A 23,714-nucleotide genomic window follows, 5' to 3' on the forward strand; every position below is an offset into this window, starting at 1 on the left:
GTAGAGACATTTGGAGTTCCATCTGTTGTTAAAGAAAAGCTGTCATTGAGAAAAGAAAAGTCATTGTTAAGAAAAGTCATTGAGCATCATCTAGAATTTCAGAGTAAGCTTCAATTTTATTTGATTGCTATTAAAAAACTTTTATTAGCGGTTACAGTTTTGGTTTCTCAATAGGTTGTGCAGGTCACAAAAGAGTGACCCGACATATAGGGTATATTTTTTTTAGCTGCGCCAGATTTTTAAAAATTGCCTGTGGCAAATAGCAGAATTCTAACCCTTGAGCTAAATTACTTGATGAAGTGTCCATTACTTCCATGAGAAATGCAAATGCTTAATTGGATAATTAACATGATTAAATTGTTTTCATTAGTAACTTTATGGCACATATTTCAATCTACAAATTGTAGCTAGTGAGTTTGCAAGTAATAGTAACTTGGAACGAATTCTGAAGATGGCACCAGCATCTAGATACGCGCAGTGAAAGTTGCGATAAAAATGCACTGGTTCCACTTACTTTTTAAAGAAAAAGCTGTTTTATGCATGGAAGCACTCGGAGAGTGCTTTGTTTGATGCAGACACTTTGAAAATTAATCTCAAAACTGGTGTAATTCCAAGTGGATATGTCGCCTTGTGAACTTACTGCATACAATTTGTAGATTGAAATATGTGCCGTAAGGTAATTAATTGAAAAGCTAAAGCATAATTACGTTAATTATTCAATTAAGTATTCTGATTTTTCACAGAAGTAATGGGCCACCTCATAGAATAATTTAGGTCTAGTTACAATTGTGCTATCTGCAACAAGCTATTTTTAGAAATGTGGTCTAGCTAAAAAAAAACAAAAAACATCTGGTATAATGTTTTGCAGCTGGTCGCAAGAAGCAATGTTTTGTTGAAGTTGCAGCAAATGGCTTGCAAATTCAAAGACTTTGCATATTTGAGGTAAAACGTTTCTCCTTGCCGTACTTCTTCTATATAAACTTCGAGAAGTGAGAAAGCTCGATTATGACAAGTGCAGAATCTGGAAATAATGACACCTTGGCGTATGTATAGCAGCCGGCTTATGAAACTATTGACAAAACACATGTGTTCGCTATAACAGATTATCATTATACCTGGACTGACCATGAAGCTATTGCCCATGGCTACCAGCACACTTGTGTAAGGGCAGTAGTCCACTATCTTAGCATTATGCAATGTCAAAGAGCATACTTTTATAATCGAGTCCTGAAGCTAAACATTTCGACAGAATTGCCTGTCTGGTTGGGAAAATTGATAAAGACTTGGAGAGTGACTCCAACGAAATAAGGGAATTTATTAGCCTGACATTACAGCACCGACATCGCCACCTCCGAAAAATACCCCCTGAACAAGGAGCCGAATTGGCTCCGAAATTCGGGCTAATAAATTCCCTTATTTGGTTGGAGTCTCATTCTCTAAGTCTTTATAATCGAGTCCTATACCAATCTCCTGTTTTGTGGAACTCAGAATAAAAAAAAAAAAAAAAAGGATTGCAATTTTTTAAAGTAACAATTGAATTGTGCATTCAGTATTATGCAAGCTGAGCATTACCTGAAATCAATGGTTGCTTTGGTAGTAGGCTAGATGTGATTGCACATACTATGTAGCACCCATGTGTTTCATGTGCACTAATGATGGAAGTTGGGTCTGTACGCCATTGCATGGTTATAACATCACCCTTGATAACACCAGCCATGTCGACGTTGTTGAACCCAATATGCTTTGATGATAATGCCATCTAGATAAATTTTTGCATGCATCTAATGCAGAAGTTGGTAATGCTTGTTAGTAATTTTGAGCAGTGTATCATAATCTGTGGTATCATTATATCTGTTTTACTTTGTCCTTTTGCCCACTGGTCTACATACCCAATTAAAAATTAAATTATGGGGTTTTACGTGCCAAAACCACGATCTGATTATGAGGCACTAGTGGGGGACTCCGGAAATTTGGACCACGTGGGGTTCTTTAACGTGCACCAAAATCTAAGTACGCGGGTGTTTTCGCAATTCGCCCCCATCGAAATGCGGCCGTCGTGGCCAGGATTCGATCCCGTGACCTCGTGCTCAGCAGCCCAACACCACTGAGCAACCACGGCGGGTACTGGTCTACATACTATGGTGCAATCATCCTTCCGTCTGCTTCACAGCATCATGCACAAACTTTAGTGAAATTTGCGTGAAGCTTACAGCCTTGCAGAAATCGTGATTTTGCGCCTGCTGTCAGGCTCAGACTTAAATGATATGGCAGCAGTCTTGTTACCATTTGTGGGATAACTTCATCACTCTTATAGACTTGCTACATTGCAAAAAAAATCTTAAAAGACCCCCTCACCTATTGCAAATTTTTTTTATACATTGGAAGTTGTAAGGCGCTGTCTAGGGAACGTCTCAAGAAATAATTTTTGAAGTTGGTTCATGGTTGGAGGAGACAGAACAAATTGAACTGTCTTGTTATTATGGTCGCCAAAAGGCAAGTGTCACTGTCAATAGACACACTTTCCTCCTTTGCCTCGACTAGCATCCCCAAGAGGCGTTCCTTCCCTGCCTTCTCTCATACACTAGCTGAGAGACTGCATGACGTTCACATGACAAATCCCGCCTCCCATACAATTGTCATTTTCCCCCTTCTCTTTCTTTTATTGCTGTGCGGTGCATTTCCAGTGGCAGCATTTTGCGTTCTGCATTGGATGAATAACCGAAGTCGTGTGCCATGGTCAATAACATTGCAAGCAATGTGTCTTGCGTAGAGGCATCTGTGCATGTAACCTTGGCTCCCTCGAGATGAAGGGCACGCCGCCTTCTGTTTGACATTTCAATCAGTCTCGCGCCATGCAACCGTTTCATACTTTACAGACAAGGTCGCCACCGCACAATCTGTGCATCGCGCTTGTTTGTTTGCAATGAAATGCCCAAACCTGCTGAGGGGTCCTTTAAACTGTAAGATTATTACTGGCAGACTAGGTTATCATGCAGCCATCACTTGCTTAAAAATGCGAGAAGATAGAACTGCAGTACGTACTATCAACCAAAAAAGTTTACGGACCACGGGATCTCAGAAAACGCTAAATATCCAAGCAGCTTTTAAAAGTAGCCAGTAAAACCGTAGATCACAACGTTGTTCGCATATACTAGAGGCTGGAAATAGGAGTATCAGGCTGCGTTTTGAGGCTGCGAAGATATTCAGCTTTTTTGTCAGATCCATTGGTTCGTAAACTTTTTTGGTAGATAGCACATATATATACATTAAAATGTGCACTAAATTATCGCATTTCTGTGTGTAAAACCTGGACAAAATTTGAAACCTGTTTCAAAATTGTAATGCTAGCTCTGCTGCGATGCAGTTTGTCAAGCTAATGGTAGGGTGGTAGTTTCCTTTTTGAAATCGGTGTGTAGACATGGCTAATGTGATGAAACAATGTGCAAGAGATAAGCCCCAGCATGTGCAGCTAGCACATCACCTTCATTTGAGCCATGACCGCTGCCCTCACTAGTTGGGCAAATGTTCAAAGCAGAGCAACACACTTGCGAATTAGTAAAAGTGTCTAATTTTGCCTTCAGGTGGGGCTTCACAGCAGTGCACTTCAAAATGGCTTGAAGCTGCGCCTCACAAAATTCTCGTTCATATCCGGGCTCTGCTTTGTGCTTAGGCAGTGGGGAGGTGACAGCTGAACTATTCCACTTGTAATGAAGCAGACACACTGTAAATCAAACCTTATTACCCACTGCAGAAGGGGATGACATCAGCACTCTTGATTCTTGCCTTCCCAAGGGCTGATTGAGCACATTGCTGCTTAGTTTTAATAATCTGGCAAGAACCAGTGTATTTAGCATTGCATTGAATGCGCTGCACTTTTCTCTGAAGCCGTGTCGTACTTCGACAGACAAGAGCAGTTAGCCGATTTCTGAATGTACAGAACAAGACTGCCTTTGGAGCTCTGCCCCGTTGTGCCAAGTTGATTTTATAAAGATTTGAATACTGTTGAATGCAGTGCAATAATTATTTCTGTGGTTTTTTAGAAGCAGGAATTGTTTGTATGCCCAAAACCGTGCTAATGCACTGTGCTTACTCAAATTTAAGCGCCCCTCTCCCTTTTTATTATTATTATTTTTTTAATGATAGCCGAAATACGAAACAAATACATTAAAGTCTATGACATACTGGCATACTAGCGCTGGGGTTTCGCCACAGTATAAAAAAAATGTAGTTTGACCTTCATTTTCTTCTTTAATAAAGAACCTATCAACACAAAATTAACAAAGTGAGACATTTGAGAGAATACCTTATCAGTCTAAACTGATTTAGTGTTTCTGTTTAGTGTCCCTTTAATTAGAAAATATATCGTTGTTGCAAAGTAGGTTGTACTTTGTCAGCTAATTCTGGATGTGGAAGGGATTGTTGGCTCCCACCTTGATGTAAGAAAAAAAATGCAAGAGAGGCAACCCTTACAGAATCTTAATAAGGAAGCTTTGTAGTTGAAGAAAAATTTGTCCTGGTCACTGAATCAAGAGATGTCTTACATGTTTCCTATCTGATTTGAAAATAATTTTTGTTTTAGCCTGTCCCCCTCTTCTTTTTTCCTTAGTAGTTGCTTACACTGCTAGAAACTGTATCTGATTTCGTTCTTATATGACATTGAAGAAAATGTAGTTTTGTGGTGCAATCTTGCTAATTGATGTCCACATTCAATTGTTAACACTGTGAATGGAGTTCTTTTTTTTTATGAATTTGCATATTTGTTGTGCTTTTAATTAAAGTTGTGTAAATATTTGACCTGCGATCTCCAATTACCTCTGTCTTGCGCTAGCTGTACAGACTCTAGAGAGACTTTTGTCACATAAAGATAGGCTTATGATGATGAAATATTTGACACTTGCAGTACTATTCGAATACATTTTGTTAATTTGTGTTCATAAAGATTGATATTTAAATTTGTAATATTTCCCTTTGGCCAAAACATATGGGTGTACTGTACTGCAATTACTTGAGCAGGTGTTGGGCAAATACTTAAGGGGTTTAGACACCAAATTTTGAGGCTATAAAAAAGCCTGCTGTAGGTTCCTCTGTATGCAAGGACACTCAACGTGAAGTGTGGGACACACCAAAAGTTTAAAACATATTTTAATTCGCTTCCAAAGAGTGCCTAAATGCTTGTTCTTGCGATCGAGACCCATCGCTACCACGATTGACACCGACGTCACTGTGCTGGAAGTGTAACAAAAGTGTTATACCCTCTTTACACGGTCACCCTGAACGACCATCGAAGTCAACGACAGTTGAACTTTCAAACTGGCATTGAAGTGAATGACTGTTAACTGCGCTTACACGGACTTTCGGGTTAAATTTTGCTATCACATGAGCGCACTGAATCGATAGTAATATGCGATAGATTACTGCATATTTCCTCGCTACTTTTGCATGGTTATCTTTCAAATCTGTTTTATTTATTATTGCGCTGTAACATTTCTTTTTCGTTCTGGCGCATTGTAAGCCCAGATCAGGACCACAATAACATTTCTTTGCACAACAATAACAACACTCCCCTTCCAGATATTCACTGCGCATCTACTTTCAATACTTATTTTTCTTCTATATTCACCACAGAAGATCAGTCTGATCTGCCGGATGTACCGGAATTAAACTACCGATATATGTCACCTATAGAAATAACAGTTGAAGGTGTCGCATCCCTGATAAATAACCTAAAGTTAACCACATCCTGTGGCGTCGACGACATTAATTCTAAAATTCTCAAAAACACCGTAACAGTATCAAGTAAAATTCTTTCTCACATCTTCAGGCAATCATTAGAGACTTGGCTGCTGCCCTCGGACTGGAAGATAGCAAAAGTCATACCCATATTTAAGTCAGGCAATAAATACGCGGCTGAAAACTACCGTCCAATATCATTAACATCTATATGTTGCAAAATGCTTGAACATGTCATTGCTTCAAATGTCTACAGCCACCTGGAAGCCAATAAATTTTTCTTTACTAATCAACACGGATTTCGCAGAAATTTCTCATGTGAGACGCAATTATTCGAATTAACAACTGATTTACACTCTAACATGGAAGAGGATGTACAAACTGACTGTGCTTTTCTAGATTTTTCGAAAGCGTTTGACCTTGTAGCACATTGCCGCTTGATTTTGAAATTAACTGCTCTTAAATTAAATTCTCTTACAGTAAAATGGATTCGCAGTTTCCTATCTAATCGTCAGCAATGCACAGCAATTAACAACTGTTCCTCTCCTCTTTCACACGTTACTTCAGGTGTACCACAAGGCAGCGTTCTTGGACCATTACTATTTCTAATATACATTAATGACTTACCGAATAACATTTCCTCACACGTGCGCATTTTTGCGGATGACTGCATTCTTTATCGTTCCATTAAGAGTGCCGATGATCACGAAACCCTCCAAAAAGATCTTGAACTTATTTCTTTTTGGTGTAACACTTGGCTAATGAAGCTTAACGTTTCTAAATGTAAAATTATTTCTTTTAGCCGCAAGCATACTAACTCTACGTTTTCTTATCACATAGATAACAACACTATTTTGCATGACACTCAATATAAATATCTTGTTGTTAACCTAACTTCTACTCTTTCGTGGTCAACGCACATTGCATGCATATGCGCCAGTTCTTCGAGATCATTAGGGTACTTACGCCGTAAGTTACATAATTCTACTATAGATATTCGTAAACTAGCTTACCTAACATTTGTTCGACCTCAGCTTGAATATGCTGCATCCGTCTGGTCTCCCCATCAAAAGTATTTGATTGAAAAACTCGAAGCGATTCAGAATAGGGCCGCGCGTTTTATCTCGCGTTGTTATGACTATACTAAAAGCATTACACAAATTAAACTTGACCTCTCACTACAGCCCTTGCATGATCGCCGTGATATAGCCCTGCTATCCTTATTTCATAAATACGTCCATAACACAGCACCATCAGTTCTGCCTCTTGAAACTCCTCATTACAGGTCACAGTGATTGTACAATATGTCCAATTTCATGCGCATCTACGGAAAGACTAATTCATTTAATTACTCCGCTCTTCCAAGAGCCATTCGTCTGGAGCCGTTAGATTTTTTAGTTGGCGAGACACGTGTAGCAACATGTCCGTCATGAACCTTGTCCACATGAAACGATTCGCAGCATCGGCAGCTGCGGGTGGCACGTTTTCATCCACCCAGGCTGCCATCTTTCCGTCTCCGTTCAGGGACTGTCAGCTGAGACCCTCGACCTCCGTTGAGGCCAACGATCGTTGAGATGTAAATGACAGTTGGAGCTGCCGTGTGAATTCGGTAAACTGCCATTGACATCAACTGCCATCAGCTCAATGGCAGTTGAGAGTGCCCGTGTAAAGAGGGTATTAGTGACGTCATACCACATTAGAGTGACGTACAATGAGTGGTGATCCACAGCACCGGGCAAGCCTAGAGAGCCTCGAGTCTAGAGTGTAGGTAGCCGCATCGGACGCAGACGTAGAGTCGGAATCGGAGGTGCCGCAGCTAGCCATGATAACTGTCGGCGTGGTTTTGTTTGCCTGCGCTGGTGCAGAATGTGTGTGCGAGAGCGGACGATCACAGCTTTGTGGGCCCACGTGACCAAGCTAGACAGTGATGTCACTGTCCAATTCGGCGCCCAGAAACTGAAACTGAAATCGTTCACACAAATAGTGCAATATCAAATTATTTACCGAGAATATATGAATCTTCGAGCATGTAGCATGCATTTTGGAGCAATAAGAAACGTTTGAAACAAAGAATGCGGAAGCCACAAATTTGATGTCTCAATCCCTTTCAGCTAGTGGTTGCTGGGTACTGGTCACGCTGTATAACAGCTGCTTATTACAAAGCAAATGTTTCTTGTAGACTCGTACTGAGTATGGATGTCTGATGTTTAGTATTTTTCCCATCACACAGTCGCAAGCAAATGCACCCACATACACTAGAGTAATTGGAACTGACGCAGGGTCAAGAACTCTGTTAGTGGCAGCTGTCTATACAGTGGGAAAAAGTAACATGCCCTGAATCTTGTCTGGTTAATCTGACTGCTCTGGGTACTGGCTGTCTAGAATGGGTATTATTTCTAATTTATGCTCAGTAAGTCTGATATACCTGATCTTTATTTGAATGCGGCTGAATAAGGAAAGGTATTGTGATTATCACAGCCTGTATGGGGCAGAGACTCATGAGTGGAGGCTGTTTACTTTATTGCAATGTGTACCTGTCATTAAGCAAGCCCTACCAGGGATACTTCGATAATTCTTCAATATTTCCAAATGAAAAGTACATTCTGATGCACAAAGCATGAAAGGAGTCTGCATGAAAGGATTGTTAACTGTACGACCAATGGGAAGAGATAATTTTATTCCGTGACAAATAGCCTGACTAAAGAGTGAAAAATCTTGACTTGAGACAATTTGTGCATTTATGCAAATCCATGTTTGATTTTCGTGGCTCAACATATTTCTGCAACAAGAGGCTTGTTACTGTGTGGCATTTAGATTTTTTTTTTTTTTGTCGATAACAATAATTTTTTTTGGCTTTGGATATTAAGAACTGCACTTCTTTTGCACATCTACCCATGTGCAGTTTTGCTAATTGCATTCATCGCACACCCTTGTGGCTTGCTCAGTGCATCCAGTTCACCGCACTTTTATATATCTGCATTTGCACATGTGGAATTCCATTTTTTTCCCACTCGTTTGCCTATTCTTTGTTTGCCAACATTATTCAAAAAAAAAAAAAAGTTTAGTGCTGCATGACACTATAGCATTAACTTATGTGATAAAGGGATCATCATTGTGAGTAGACATATCTGTACGTTGTATAGCCTCATTTTAATAACTTTTAACCTTATGCTTAGCGTAGTTTACCATGTAGTCATATGTGAAAATTGAATTCTCATTAGATTATTGTTTGCTGCTTTTAAGTCACAATTCATTCTCAATACCGTGCCAAGCTGCTTTGAACATGCCAGTGACCCTGCATCATTCATTTTTTTTTTCTTTGCTCTTTGTTCCTTGTCTCACTCAGGGCGGGCACACGTGAAGTCCACAATAAGCTTGAAAAAAATAGGTGAGTGCTATTTTTGCGAGCTATTTTCTTTTCTTCATTTGGTTCGCCATTGTTATGACTACGCTCGCTTTGTAGCAAAGCCGCACACATGCTGCAATGCCCTTCTAATGCTAACAATAAACCCGCAGATTTTTTTTTTATGCAAGGCTACCCCCTCTTTCCCCCTTTGCAATTTCCAACTGCTATAGGGTTGGTGTTCTCAGGCTATAAGAGGTTTAAATGGTGTAATCTCAACCAACATATTTTCACTGTTCTCAGAGGCAGGGTTCGTAGTGGTCTTTGAAACCATTGAAAACCCATGAATGTAAAACTGACATTTTCAAGGCCTTGAAAGCCTTTAAGTTTCACGGAGCTTTTATAAATCCTTGAATAGGTTATGTCCAAATCCAGCGTCCAGTGTCAGCCGCCTTGAAGTAACTAAGGCTAATCTCGAAGGCGATTCTTTTGTGGATTGGATGAGCTGGAAAGCTATTGCAGAACTGGGGGGGGGGAAACATGTTATGGAAGCCATGTTTTAGAAATCACCTATTTTGCTTTCTACTGAGCTTAGTTGATTTTATTTGTGTATTTGGTCACAAGGTTTATGAAGCCAAAGTCAAGACTGTCCAATCCAATCAGCCTCTGTGTGGTAGGGAGCCATTTTGTTTGTGGTGGCAGGTGATGGCTTATGTTTAAAAAAAAAATAAAAAAAAAACTTAGTGGGCATTCATGTGCAATAAAAAAACATTTGCTCTTTGTTTAAGACATTGTTTGGCTTTCACGCTGTCAGGCATCATGGTGCTTCATTCCTTGAAAATTCCTTCATTCCTTGTCAAGGCCTTGAAAGCCATTGAAAACCTTTGAATTTTTCTCCCAAAAGCTGCACTGAACCTACACAGAGGTTATTATTGTAAAGTCGACTTGTATATTCAGAATAAGTGAAGGTATTGAAGACCAGATACAAGCAAATTGATGTACAAAAGTGAGTAGGTGGACACCAGCTAATTTAATGATAAAGAGAGAAGAGGTAGACACCAGAGGTGCAAATGCACCAGTGGGTCAGAGTCAGCTATTTGTAGTGACACCGGGGAACAAACCTTTCAGCCTGAATAACAACACGGGCACATTTTTCCTATTCCTGCTTTATAAATGTTCTTTCATGAGCCTGTTTTTGGTACTGTTGTTCTGCCCTGGGCAGCCAAAAAGCTTGAATAAACAAAAAGCATTGTTTGAATACAGCCTCTTTAAAGTGCACTGTGTGAACGAGCGAACAAAGCCTTTGAGACTTATTTGAATGAACTTGAATTTTGAATTATTTGAGTTTTAATTATTATGAGCTGTCTGTAGTCATCGTAAACAAATATTATTCTTTCAGTGGGGTGTCTAGATATCACAGCATATACATAATATTCCTTAGTAAAGGCATTGCACATGTATCATAGCTACACAATTTTCTTACATTTTTTTTTTTCGTTTTTGTAATTGCGGGCTTGAGCTATGATATTATACCAATTATATTGTGCTACATTTTCTTTTCATTTGTTTCTCAATGCGTTAACTGCACGCCATGCAGCAGGCCTTTGTAGGAAAGCCAACCTGCTAATACAGGCATGGATGTGCTAAATACGGCATGCTTTTCCTAGGAAGTGATAGGATGAACAGAAGAGGGGTGATGGCACGAAGGCAGATTGGCTGCTTAATCTGGTCGGTGTTTGCATCATGGCTGCCACAGGGGTGTTGGCCTACTTTAGTAGATTTGAGGAGATTTGTGCTACAAGGCAAATGCACTTACTGGTGCACACTAAGCTGGTGCTTCTTTCTATTGGCTTCTGTGCCATGCTGAGGTGACTCGTATAACAACATGCTGTATATTCCTTGCCGGCTTGAGTCTGCCACAATGCAGCTCACGAATAAAAATATTTTTGAAGCATATCTGCACTGTCACTTATGACGTTAGGCTTGATGCATAAGCACAACTTCATAGCTGTGTTCCATGATACATACTGGGCTTTCACATCCCATAGCAATCGTTGCACCATCAAGCATGCTCTAGCGGATGATGTCTAACAAATTTTTGGCCTGTGAATTACAAAAGATGCACAAGAGCACTATTTAAATAAAGCTTTTGAAATCACAGTTTTATCTTCTGGCTGTTGCAAGACCTGATTCCACCTGTTCTTTTATACATTTTATTATTAATTTGTTATTACTAGTCTTCAGGATGTGCATTACTCTGGCTCTAAGACCATGTGCAACTTGTCTAAATTACCGTATCCTGATATTACACACCTATAATATAAAGAAATTTAAATTGTGGGGCTTAATGTTCCAAAACTGGAGAGTGGTTTATGAGGGGCACTGGTAATGGACGGTTCCTGATTAGTTTTGACCGCCTGATGTTCTTCAGCCAGCACTCAAAGCACAATTACACGAGCATTGTTGCATTCTACCCCCATCGGAATGCAGTCTCCGCTGCCAGAATCAAACCTGTGACCTAGTGCTGAGCAGCGCAATGCCATAGCCACTGACCCACCGCTGTGGGCACACAATTATAATGTAAAAAACTTAAACTGCAAACGTTTTTTTTTTTTTTTTCTGGAGTATTTCCATTGCTGAATGCTTGTTTGTTGTCATACTGGCAACATATAGAAACAAAGGCAGCAGCCAGGCTAGCTGTGAAAAGTGATTGCCAGCAACACAAAATTTTTTTGACATTGTAACACATTTTTCTTTTGTTTCACCAGGCTGCCAGTAGCAGGCAACTAAAAGCCTATTATACTGCTGCCACCAACTAGCTTTCCAATTATGCAAGCTACAGATGGCGTAGTGAATTATCATGCATCCTTTCAAATTTGCCATTTTCCAGCAGGTGAAATGCAGTTGAACACCAGTGTTTATGTTTGTGCAGCTAGTGTACATTTAGCCGTTGCGAGTGCAATGACGCAAAAGGCATAAAAATTATTTAACAAATTTTGGTGGTGAGTCTTTTAGATGAGTTGGTGCAGTGCAGTAGTTTTGCCTACTTCCTCTTTAAGATATATTAAAATCCTCTTATTAGGAGTTTTTAATGTTTAGCCATTTTTTACATAGACAGTATCTGGCTACAATAAGCTTCCACTACAGCGTTGTATGCATTAGCGGAAGCAGATGTCCTGTGTTAGTGTTCCTGCATCTATATTTCGTAATTATGTTTGGAACAGAGCTGTCACATGCTTGGCATGCCAATTTGGTTTGAAGATTTAAGAGGCTGTAACAGACTAATGCTTGTATTCTTTTGTGGCATATTGTGTCCTGTCATTTTATTACCTTCACAGTGTTCACAGCTGTGTATTCATGTTATTTAGCTTGCAAGCTTTGCAATTTAGATGCTTCCTCTTTCCTCGCAGGAGAGCCCACCTGAAGGAGTGCTTTGAAACACTGAAAAGACAGCTTCCAAACATGGATGATCGGAAAACGTCCAACTTGACCATTCTCAGGGGTGCCCTGCGCTACATACAGGTGAACCTCGACTCAACTCTGTTTTTGACTGACAAACAAGGATGTCAGTCTTGTGAACTGGGGTAATCGAAGTGCAATGTTTTAACAGTGAAGCAAATTATTATTCGTTTAAGTACTGCCGGCCTGTAGTTCAGGTTCGGTCTTAGGCAGGAGTGGGTATTAAATATAATTCAAAGTAGTGCTAAAAAAAAAAAAAGAGAGGTTGCACAACAGAACATATGTGAAAATCCAGTACAAGCATAAGAATAGAAGAATTTGCCATCACGTACACTGTGAGGAATATACATGTTAAATACAAGAAAGAAAGAGCAGCACAAGTTTTAAAATACAATCTTTGAAAAATGCTGATCACACATTTGAGTACAATTTTTACGACACAAAGCCTGAAAAGTGCTAATTGCTGTAATAATATTGATTAAACTATGTAGGTAAAATAAAATTGCAAGTATGAACAACAATAGTATTACAAATAAGAATGATCAAATTAAGTAATGCAAAAACATTTGGAAGAACACGAAGCTTTGTAGTAATATATTTTACTGGATGCCATGTGAAGAAGTATTAGCAGAAAGTTCACAGTTCAATACTTCTAAGTGCTTTCAAAAATACATCATTCGTTGGACTCGTAACCACATCTGCAGGCAGTACGTTTCTGTCGGAGATAGTACGACGAAGGAATGGGGTTTTTAAAGTTTTTGTTTCGCATGAGTACTCGGCAATTTTTTCGGGGTGGTAAGAACATTTAGTGTGTCAGGTTACACGTTCGATGAGCGTGTTTTGGCCAATTTGTAACATGTCATTGTATAATTGGTAGAGAAGTTTTATACAGTCAAATACAGTTTTTATACAGTCAAACTACAACTGTTTGATTGGAACAGCATTGTTTAAATGCGTAACCTTGGGATGATGGCTTATAAGCAGCAAGCAGTACCAAGTGTTGAACGCTGCTTTCACATTGTTTTGATCTATAGCTGAGTTCATCATCCATTGTTTAAATGCGTAACCTTGGGATGATGGCTTATAAGCAGCAAGCAGTACCAAGTGTTGAAAGGTGCTTTCACATTGTGTGTATCTATAGCTGAGTTCATCATCCATTTTTCAAAACATGATAGTTCTTTCCGCTTTCCGAGTCTCTTTCAATAACAATATAAAATAACCATTTCAGTTCTGGTAGCATTGGTAGTGTGTAAAATGTTTGTTGAGTGTGCTTGAACACGTGCAATGGCTGTACTTGGTGCATGCGCCCCCCGCCCACACAATGTTTGGTGAAGTCGCAACTGCTCTGACAACCTCATGCCTGCTAGCTGGAAGCAATGCACTTAAACTTTGGTTACTGTGGCGAGTTATCTTTTCATCCACTTTCATTTCCCTTTACTGTGTTTTTTTCTTCATTTCAATTAAGCAATAATTTCTCCTACGCTTCCTGTGTTGTTTTCTATTTCTTTGTATGGTTGTGACTAACAAAAACTCGAGCCTCACAGGTCTCGTTAATAAATAATTCCTACATAGCAACAGAGTGTTTCAAACTTTTTATGCAATAGCAGTTGGGGGGGCTTATTTGTAGTTCAATTATTGTGTCTGTGCCTCCTGCTCTCGCAGGAGAGCTTTAAGTTCACCATCTATTGTTTCGTTCACCTCACAGGAAAATTCATGATGCTTCATGTGCAAGGGATGAGCAGGCAAAGAAAAATCTGATAAGTGCAGGCAGCAGCATGTGTTTGTGTGTTTTTGTACTTTTTCTTTCTCCATCCTTTGGTCACAAATGCAGACATATGCCAACTGGTCCAATTTTCAGTTTGTCTTCATGATTTCATAACCCAAAGTAGCATCTAAACATGACAATTCGCCAAAAGGATTCTTGTGTATCGTGTGCAATATGAGTGAATCTCTATGGTGTAGGACTGTAGGTGCATGAGCACATGCCAATCTGTCTAGTGACATATTTTGAAGATGTTCTCTCTGATTCTGTTCATGCCCCAACATGTGAAATGTAAACTGTTAAAGGCCATACAGTTAAATTGAGCGAGCCGTGGCCTTAACTTCAACTTTCTCACTAGTGGATAACTCGAGTGATGTACATTCATGGGTGCCTGGAACCTGTTGCTGGAAAAGCTGATGTGTTGGAATTTCTGCATGTGCAGAGCCTGAAGCGGCGTGAGCGGGAGTATGAGCACGAGATGGAACGCCTGGCTCGAGAAAAGATAGCAGCACAGCAGCGGCTGGCCACACTCAAGAAGGACCTGTCCTTGCAGCTTGACTACCTCGACATGAGTGCCCTGCTGCCCGAGAAGGACAATGAGACTACCACAACTGCCTCTGGTATGCTACTCCTTATCATGTCTCACAGCTCTCGAAGGATTCATCTAATCCTTCTTGAAGCATAAATGTAGTTTGTCATTTTTTGCACAAAAATGCATCTCATACTTTCAAGTAGATCTCTCCCTTGATAAAAACCGAAGCCTTGGTAGTGATGGGATGGGGCAAAAGACAGCTATGTGAACCAAGACCTGATGTGTTGTTTACGGGACCACAATAGCAGAACTTAGTAGCAGGGAGAGCTCTTGCATGAACCTGCTGTGTTGACTATTGTAGTGAAACTAAAAGCTTTACGTCTATTGTGGTAAGAGGAGTCACTTTTGGCCACATTATCTTGGAATAGGCAGTGCCTGTTCTACCATGGTGACATAGGCACAGTAGCCACAGTTAGACGGAATATTAATTACAGCGTACTGCAATTGTGCAGCATTACATGAGAAATTCACCCACATTTGCTCCATTAACTGCAGTGATGACAAACGTAAATGTGTTGAGATGTTCCCTACCACTGCTGTGGCGACTCACATGTGCTCTTGGGACAAAGGAACGACAACACAGTAGGGGAAACAATCAAAAGGGCATTTATTGCACCTTTCATACACTAATACATGCTAGCCGAATTACTACACATAGAACAATTGCATGGGCGAGCGATAAATCAATAAGTCCGACTCACCGCGACCGGGTAGCGAGCGAATATGTTCGCTCGCATGCTAGACACCAACGCCTAATCGTTCACGTGTACGGTCATGCGAACGGTGGTGCATGCGCGGAACGTCCGCATCGCTCATCAACTCCACTTCGAAGAGGAAGCGCCTTCTTCCTTTTGCGCCCAAGTAACCCCGCCGTTAGGTGGCATTAGCAGCGCAACAGTCGCGCCATCTCTCGTGATACGCCACAACCACACCGACCTTTGCCGCCGTAAAGCCACGCGGCGAAGCCGGATTACAGGAGACGGGAGCCATGCAGGGAAAACAACATCAGGGGACGCGTCAGAGTTGCGCATCCCCACAAGCGAGGCAAGGTGCCCATAGAATTTGATTTCAATAGTACTTTTTTTAAGCGTGGGGAAGTGAAAAATCTTGAAGGCATGGCACGGTGCCACCTTGGTAAGCACAGGGTGTCTTCTGTTTGAAATGCAGAGTGTGGCAACTACAGCGACTTGGATGAGGACCTGGATGAGAAACCTCGTCTTCAGCCGCCGTCGGTGTCCCCCGCCAGCTCACCCAAGCCAGCGCTATCTTTTCTATGTGACGTAGCAGGTGGGTATGCAGTCATCTGGAGCCATGTGTGCTCTTATTTTTTTCTTTTTTCTTTTACACCTTTCTTTGTACGGTAGACTTCGGTTAACCCTTTCCGCCCTAGTGTCCTATAAAAAGGACACAAAGAGAAATTGCTCTAAATTGTGACGCAAACGGTTACCATACTGAAAAAAAAAAAAAAGAATTTGAGCTATTCTCCATACACCTCCGCCAGTATACGCGACAGTTTCTTCATCCTTGTCTTCCTCAGAAAGCCCTAGAGGTGAAATCAAAATGGCGGAAGGCAAGAAACACAACTGCAGCAGTATCCACGTCTTTTGATAATATTTTACTCAATAAATGTTGTCTCGGTAGCGATCATAATTTTGTGTGTTGTTTCTGATATACTTAGGGGTGTATTTATATCGGGAAGTTCTGCCTATTATTTGCGCATAGCCCACAGCACGCCATAATCTGCGTGTCCTAAATATAGGACACCAGGGCTCAGTGGTTGTCATAGGCACTACATGAGTGAAATGTACAGTGAAGACGCTATTGCTTGTAACAGCTTCCGATTTCTTGTGCTGTTATTCCAGAGGCGCTAAGTCAGCTTGAAATGCTGTATTCAGGGGTAAGGGGACTTATATAGTCAAATGTCCGTGTATCAAGGACGCAAATAAGTTTGCTCCACTATAGGAAGTGTGCGTGTTTGAGGTAGAAGACGATGACGATGAAAAGCAGGAAATACAGTTTGCTTTTGCAGGCTAAGGTAGCAGTAATTGCTGTACAGCAGATGAATAATTCGCCGTCTATTGCGAAGATACATCGTACAAAGCAACTATCAAGTAGATGGAGGTCATTCAAGTGCAATGATAAAGTAAGTGTGCTTATTGGAGGTAGAAGGCGATGACGATGAAAACCAGGATACAGATGTCCAGTACCGAGGCAACAACAACAAGCGAGGGGTTGCAGCGGAGCGCCAGAACAAGAGGACCATCGCAGCAGGCTTTCAGAACGGAGTAGCGCGTGCCATTGCTTACGCATCGAGCAAGCGCCGGCCAACTTTATTTTTGTCGTGTTTTGCAGCGAGAGCGCCGACCTATAAGGTTTGCGGCGTCGGTGGGCGCTACTCACGGTTTGCTTTTGCACGCTTGGGGAGCAGTAATTGCTGCACAATAGCAGAAGATTTGGTCATCTATGACAAAAATACATCCGATAAAGCAACTATCAAGTAGATGGAGGCCATTCAAGTGCAATGATGAAGGACGTCTGCGTGTCGGAGGTAGAAGACGATGACAATGAAAAGCGGTATATAAGTTTGCTTTTACAGGCTTGGGGAGTGGTAATTTCTGTGCAGTAGAAGAATTGGCCATCTATGACGAGAATAGATCCGACAAAGCGACTATCAAGTAGATAGAGGCCGTTCAAGTGTAATGATGAGCCGTGTATAACGAGCACGAAGATTATTTTTGAAACCTTTGACGCACAAGAACCACTGTAATATTGCGATCATGCAAATTTTTCTACACTTAAATCTGTGGTACTGCTGAGAATAATATGCAACTTCGAAATACTTCGAATTGCTTTCTACAACCACTAAGCCCTGGTGTCCTATATATATAGGACATGACGCCATATCTCATACTGATGTGGTACTTTGAATATAATAATTATTTTGGGGTTTCTTAAGCAGTAGTAAATGAATACAAAACGATGAAAAAACATTCTGAATGTTAAAAAAAATTCAGGGCTGAAAGGGCTTATAGACTCCACTTAATTTGATCACAACCAGAGGTCTCGGTCAGTATCCGTGCATTTATATGGCACAAAACTTTTGTTATTTTGATCATAAAATTGGCTTTCACTGGCACGCACGCACCTGACCCAAAATGGTGACCGCAATGGCTGCAATTACCATCTTGAGTGTGCTTAGGGACAGTGAATGCGTCAAACATGTTATTTTTAGGGGTGTGCGAATATCAATTATCACAGAATCAAATCGAATAGTGAACGTTCAAATAATTCGATTCGCAAATCGAATATCTGCTTTGTGATTTTTCGAATATTATATTCGGTGTAGAGAACCGCACAGTGCCACATGTCGTGTGCACCGCGGAGCCCCTCGTGCTCGATGCAGCTCAAGCGAACGTTTCACTTTGTTTTCGGTGCAAAAGGAGCGCTGCGAACGGGACGTGGTAGTAGACTTTGTCACTGCAAGCGCTCCTCTACATTGGCCCGATGCTGTGATCACACAGCACCCGAACACTGCAATTACAATCGAATCTCATTAATTCGAACATGCTTAATTCGAACTTCCAGTTTATTTGAACTGACGCTGTGGTCTCGTCAAAGTTATGTGTACAGTAAAAGCTCGTTAGTAGCAAAACTCATTAATTTGAAATATTGGATAATTCGAAGTAGCCTCTGCGGTCTGTACAACAATGTATTGAAAGCAATATGTAACGCATCCTGCTTATTCACACTGAAAGCTATGCTATGCTATGCTGCTTGTGCTGCGCCAGCGAATCAAGGCGTCCAATGTTCTCGGCGCGTGGGCGAGCATCGCTTGTGGCCAGTCAGGCTACGCCACTTGCGCTGCGCCAGCCGAAATGCCGTCCCCTCTAAACTTAGACGCGCGCTCCGTCGGCCGCTCTCTTCGGAGCATGCGCAGAACGATCCCCAACCTGTGCGCCACTTTGAATGGCTATGTGTGACCATCGGCGAAGCGGTGGGGGCACCTTTTTTCGTCGCGCAATGTATTGTGGGTTGGCGCAGACGGCGCGAAGAACGTGCGGATGGAGCAAGAGCCATCTCGACGTCGGACTGCATTGGGCGAGTCCGGTTACATTGGCTGCACCAGTGCGTCGAACTAAAGAGTTGTTCTCGCCAACATGATGTAGTACTTGCTCGCGCACGCTCACGCTATGTCGGGACTATATACGCGCCTTAACCGACCGATTAGTTCGAATTTTGTATAATTTGAATTTTCATAGTATCCCCACGGAATTAGAATTAACGAGCTTTTATTGTATTCTAATGGGCAAAAACGCCTGGTAATTCGAACGCATAATCATTTGTGACGATTAATTCGAACATACCATGCTCCGACAATGCTCTCAGCAGTGCGCCAAATCACGTGGCGACGCCACCGACCAGCATTGCTCCGACACTGCCATAGAGCAAAAGCTCAGGAGACCCCTCAAGGCAGCTCGCGAAAAAAAAGAAAATGTGGAGGAAATTTCACTCTCTTTCAAAAGGCAAGGTCGCCGTTTCTGCGTCACCCTGGAACACGCATGTACATGCCTACGTCTCAGCCATGTGGAGAAAATGGCAGTGAACCCTTCTCCTTTCTGCTTCCTCTATTTTCCGGTTGCGTGTTGACATTGAAAGCTGCGGCTGCGGCGCAGAGGGAAGCAGCAGCCGAAGCCCAGTCCGACCAACACTCGCTTCCCGATAACGGCAGAAAACAAAACTTCAGGGAGTGGGTGCGTACATAGACAGTTGGAAGTGAGTGAGTTACGAGGGAGGGCGAGGGGAGCCACCACTGCTACTGAAGCGCCGGAGTTGCCGAAGTCAAATCCGATTCCCTCTCGCCCTCCTCCCTCACCTTCGACAGACTTCGCGCGCACCCGTCGCTGACCCGGCGCCAGCTTAGCCCGCTCCCTGAAGTTTCGTTTTGTGCCGTTATCGGGAAGCGAGCGTTGGCCGGCGTGGGCAGTTTGTTTCATGGTCCTCCCTTGCTGTGTGCTTGCGCGCCGCACTATTTCACGACTTGCACCGTTTGGGCATTGTGCACGAATACTTCAAGAATAAGTCCTTCTTTTAATTCGAACAAATTTTCGGGCTCTTTCGCGTTCGAATTATCGAGATTCGACTGTAGCAGAGTGGCACCGACAGGGGTGCCTCTGTTGGTAAAAAATTCGTAGAGGTCGACAGGACCGTTCGAAATGATAAAGCGATGTGGACGGAAGAAACGGCAACATAAGCAGAGTGTGTTTTGTAAAGTGCAAAAGCATGTGAGAAGATCGGGCCGATAACCACTGATAGGCATACAGATCGTGTTGGGTACGCGTGCCGACGAAATTCACCTCCCCCCCCCCCTTCGAGAGCCGTCAATCCAACCCTTATGCTTTATCTTGGGACCGATCACTGATGAGCCACGCGTACAAACATTTTATTGGCATGCATTCAGCGACGGCTGGCGGCCGTCGCTGAATTATGGCATTTTGGCTTAAATTATGGGAGTTCATTCAAAGACAGTTATTTTCCATGCTAAGCTAGTGAAAACAGCATCGTGTCATGTGTTTTACATGTTCTGGAAACTTGTATGCGTTGCTAGGTGAACTGATGAACTGGTTAATCCAGAAGTAGGCCAATATCCCATTTGCGGTTGTGTCTGGTGGAGTGGTTTGAGAAATGCGGAATGTAAACTCAGTGGACTGCAAGAAAGGTCTCCCTGTCGTGAAACATAGTGATAAAAAGCTGTCAGAGATTGACGATGATAGGCATTATGTGCAAATGCATTTTCATTCTTTGAAGGTAAAAACTGCAGAGTTGATCACATTTCTTATTGCCAGAATCAGAGGCATGCTAACTTTACGTGTTATAGAATCAGGCATGCATTTAGTGTGATTGCACATTGTTTTCTACTACAGACACGTAAGAACTTGGTGTACTTCATATTTTGGGGCACATTAGAAAACATTAGAATCAGGTAAGCACTGCCTAATGAAACGCTTTGGATGTTTCTGCCTCTTCTTTTAATTCGACCCACCAAATAATTCATTTAATTACGTCGATCCCATCAAGGTATAATTAACAGAAGGCACAGCGTGCCATGTCAGGTCTGTCCAGCAAAAGCCTATTGAGACCAAACAGCCCTGCTATCCAAGTGAAAATGGTTGACAGTGTCTGTAATAACCTTAACCAGTAAGTCTGGGTTCATTTGGGCTAATTGAGCAGGAGTGTGTGCCTTTACTTTATACAGTCAAACGTCGATAGACCGAACCTCTGTTTAACGAAAGTCGTGATGTACAGTAATTACTTTTGTTTCCCCATCTTAGTTGTATCGAATTAACGAAACCTCGATATAATGAAATTCTTGAAATAACAAAGTTTTTCGCTGCAAGTACAACTTCGTTATCTCGGGGTTTGACTGCATCTGAAAATTAAATTGCTTTGTTGATTCTCTTCATATGCACAGATAGTACAACGCTGTATGTGCTCCAGCTGGCATCGCCTTATGTTCATTCATTCTTGTCAGATGCTTAGAGCCTGTGCTCTGATGAAAAGAGGTACCATGAGCACTGTCTAGGAGCTAGCTCCTTTTTTTTCCATCCCTTTTCTATCTTTTCAGTTTTTCTTTTCATCCCCTCCTCCCCCCCCTCCCCCCCCCCCCTTTTTTTTGGCAAGGCTCAATCTTTATACTACCTATATAATGTGTTTTCCATTTGCAGGTAACTCTGAAAATGGCAAGCCTCCCATTTTTCCCACAAACCACAAGTTGATTGACACGCTAAATGGTGCTGCAAATACCAGCATTGTCAATATCAGCAGTAACAGTGCTGTCAACAACATTACCACCAACATCGCCACTGTGTTCACCTCCTCGACTGGCCACATTGCGACCAATAGCAGCTGTGGTGCTACCCCTGTGGTGGTCACTGGTGGCCGGGTCACTGCACCCAGGGCGTCGCCAGGGAAAGGCATAACCCCTATGGCAACACCGATGCTGTCGATGGCTAACAGCAGCAAGATGGTTGTGACCCCAGCTACCCCTCTGGCCACGAGCACCAGTTTGGCCAGCCTGGTTTCACAGCAACAGGTGTGTAGGTTGCGTTTCCATGTGTTATTGCAATGTTGAATAAATTGCACCAACAGCCGTACAAAAGCGTTTTGTTCTTGGTCTTGTTTCCGTGATGACAACCTGGAGGTGGCATCACATAAATTGCTGTAGCTCTTTGCCAGTTGTCAAATTCTATCCGCAATATTGAATAAGAGAAAAGTAGTTTTCCTTCTTTTTTTCTATTGGTCACCCAAAAATACGAGCGCCGTTTCACTTGTGCAGTCTTTGTCCTGCGACCTTTAGATTATCTTGAAGCATTATAACCATATTGTGATGAACTTTGCAGAATACAGTTGAAAGGCTTGCATTTGTGTGTTCAGTGAAATATATATAGTATATAGTGCTCACGTAGCGCTCAAGCCCCCATCTCCACCACTTATAAATATGACGTCGGCCAATGCAATGTTTTTATGTTAGAGCAGCCGCACAAGACAAGCCCCGTGATAATGAGTATACAGTCGAACCCACTTGTAACAATATTCAAGTGCCACAAATATTCCATTGTTATAACCAATAATTGTTATATCCAGGTTGCATGAAAAAACAAAAACAAAAAAAAACAGAGCTGTTCTGAGAAAACTATAATGGCGAAGAGGTACACCCGGCTGCTGATTGTGTTGACTCATTCAACTGTTTAACTCTGCTTCCTGCGCACTCTGATCGCGTATGACAAGTTGCGGCTGTCGGCGTTTAAGAATGGCACTGCTATAGTAAATCCTGGATTTCACGGGACCGAAAAAATGTCCGAATTAACCGAATGTTGAATTATCAGCGGGTAGGAAGAAAACAAATGCTTCCTACGTCAACATGCTTTTATTTACTGAATGAAGCAGCAGAATCATATTTCTATTTTGCACAAAGGCAGTGTGAAAGCTGCAATTCTCATCATCTCGTAACTGATAAGCGCTCGCAGCAGTGAATGCCTTGCGACTTCTTTCACAGCACGGCCGCGACACGCGTCATCTGAGACCCCCTTAGCACTACCGCACGCACACCCGATTATTTTTTCGCCAGGTTGCCACCCATTGCAATGTAGACATTGTTCTTCATCCTCGTCAGCTTGGTGCGCACCGAGTGAAAACGAAACTATTGTTTGCCGCAACCACAGCCACTGTCGACGTGCAGCCGACGGACGCACTGAGTCAAAACGAAACTACTGTTTGCCGCAACCGCTGCGAACAAAATCACGGCAGCTGTCGTCGCGATCATGGCGACTCCGCCAGTGGGCCTCTTCGATTTTCAGAGTTCTGGCAGCCCGCTGGCAGCCAGACGGCAGCCAGCTAGTTCCGGTCCTGATAGGAAGTCACGTGGTTTGGGATCCCAAGACAACCCGAAGCTGCCCGAAGTTTGCAAAATCGAACGCCGGGACAGCACTGGCCGCGGGATAAATGTAAATATGTTACCAGCATGGCAGCAACCAGTGTGGGCGGCACGCGCTCAGCGTAGTCGGCCTTTGTCTGCGTTGCCAGCTTGAAAATATATAGTTGCATTTGGGAATACGATCACTTGTGCGAGATTTCACGCGACTTGGCACAGGACGTGTCGGATGCAAAATGCAAAATTGCACGTACGTGATAGCGAAAGCGATCGCTTGAGGGATGCCTGCTTGCAGCGATCACGTCGGCCACCGGCGACAATTGAAATCATTTGACAACACACGAAAATGCAGAATATTGGGTACGTCTTATACACATAAAATTTTGTGCCGACATGCTTG

General features: G+C 42.2%; 1 protein-coding gene across 1 annotated transcript in view; it reads left to right on the forward strand.

The window, feature by feature from the left end:
- LOC119446688 (max-binding protein MNT-like) overlaps positions 1 to 23,714 on the forward strand; it is a 44,249-nt gene that overhangs the window by 3,212 nt on the left and 17,323 nt on the right. The window contains exons 3-7 of the mRNA XM_037711188.2: positions 9,077 to 9,118; positions 12,484 to 12,595; positions 14,737 to 14,914; positions 16,054 to 16,173; positions 21,609 to 21,976. Coding sequence (XP_037567116.1) covers positions 9,077 to 9,118; positions 12,484 to 12,595; positions 14,737 to 14,914; positions 16,054 to 16,173; positions 21,609 to 21,976 — 820 coding nt within the window. The remainder of the gene's footprint in view (positions 1 to 9,076; positions 9,119 to 12,483; positions 12,596 to 14,736; positions 14,915 to 16,053; positions 16,174 to 21,608; positions 21,977 to 23,714) is intronic.

Source organism: Dermacentor silvarum, chromosome 3 (genome assembly GCF_013339745.2).
Source record: "Dermacentor silvarum isolate Dsil-2018 chromosome 3, BIME_Dsil_1.4, whole genome shotgun sequence".
In the NCBI taxonomy this organism is placed as follows: Eukaryota; Metazoa; Arthropoda; class Arachnida; order Ixodida; family Ixodidae; genus Dermacentor; species Dermacentor silvarum.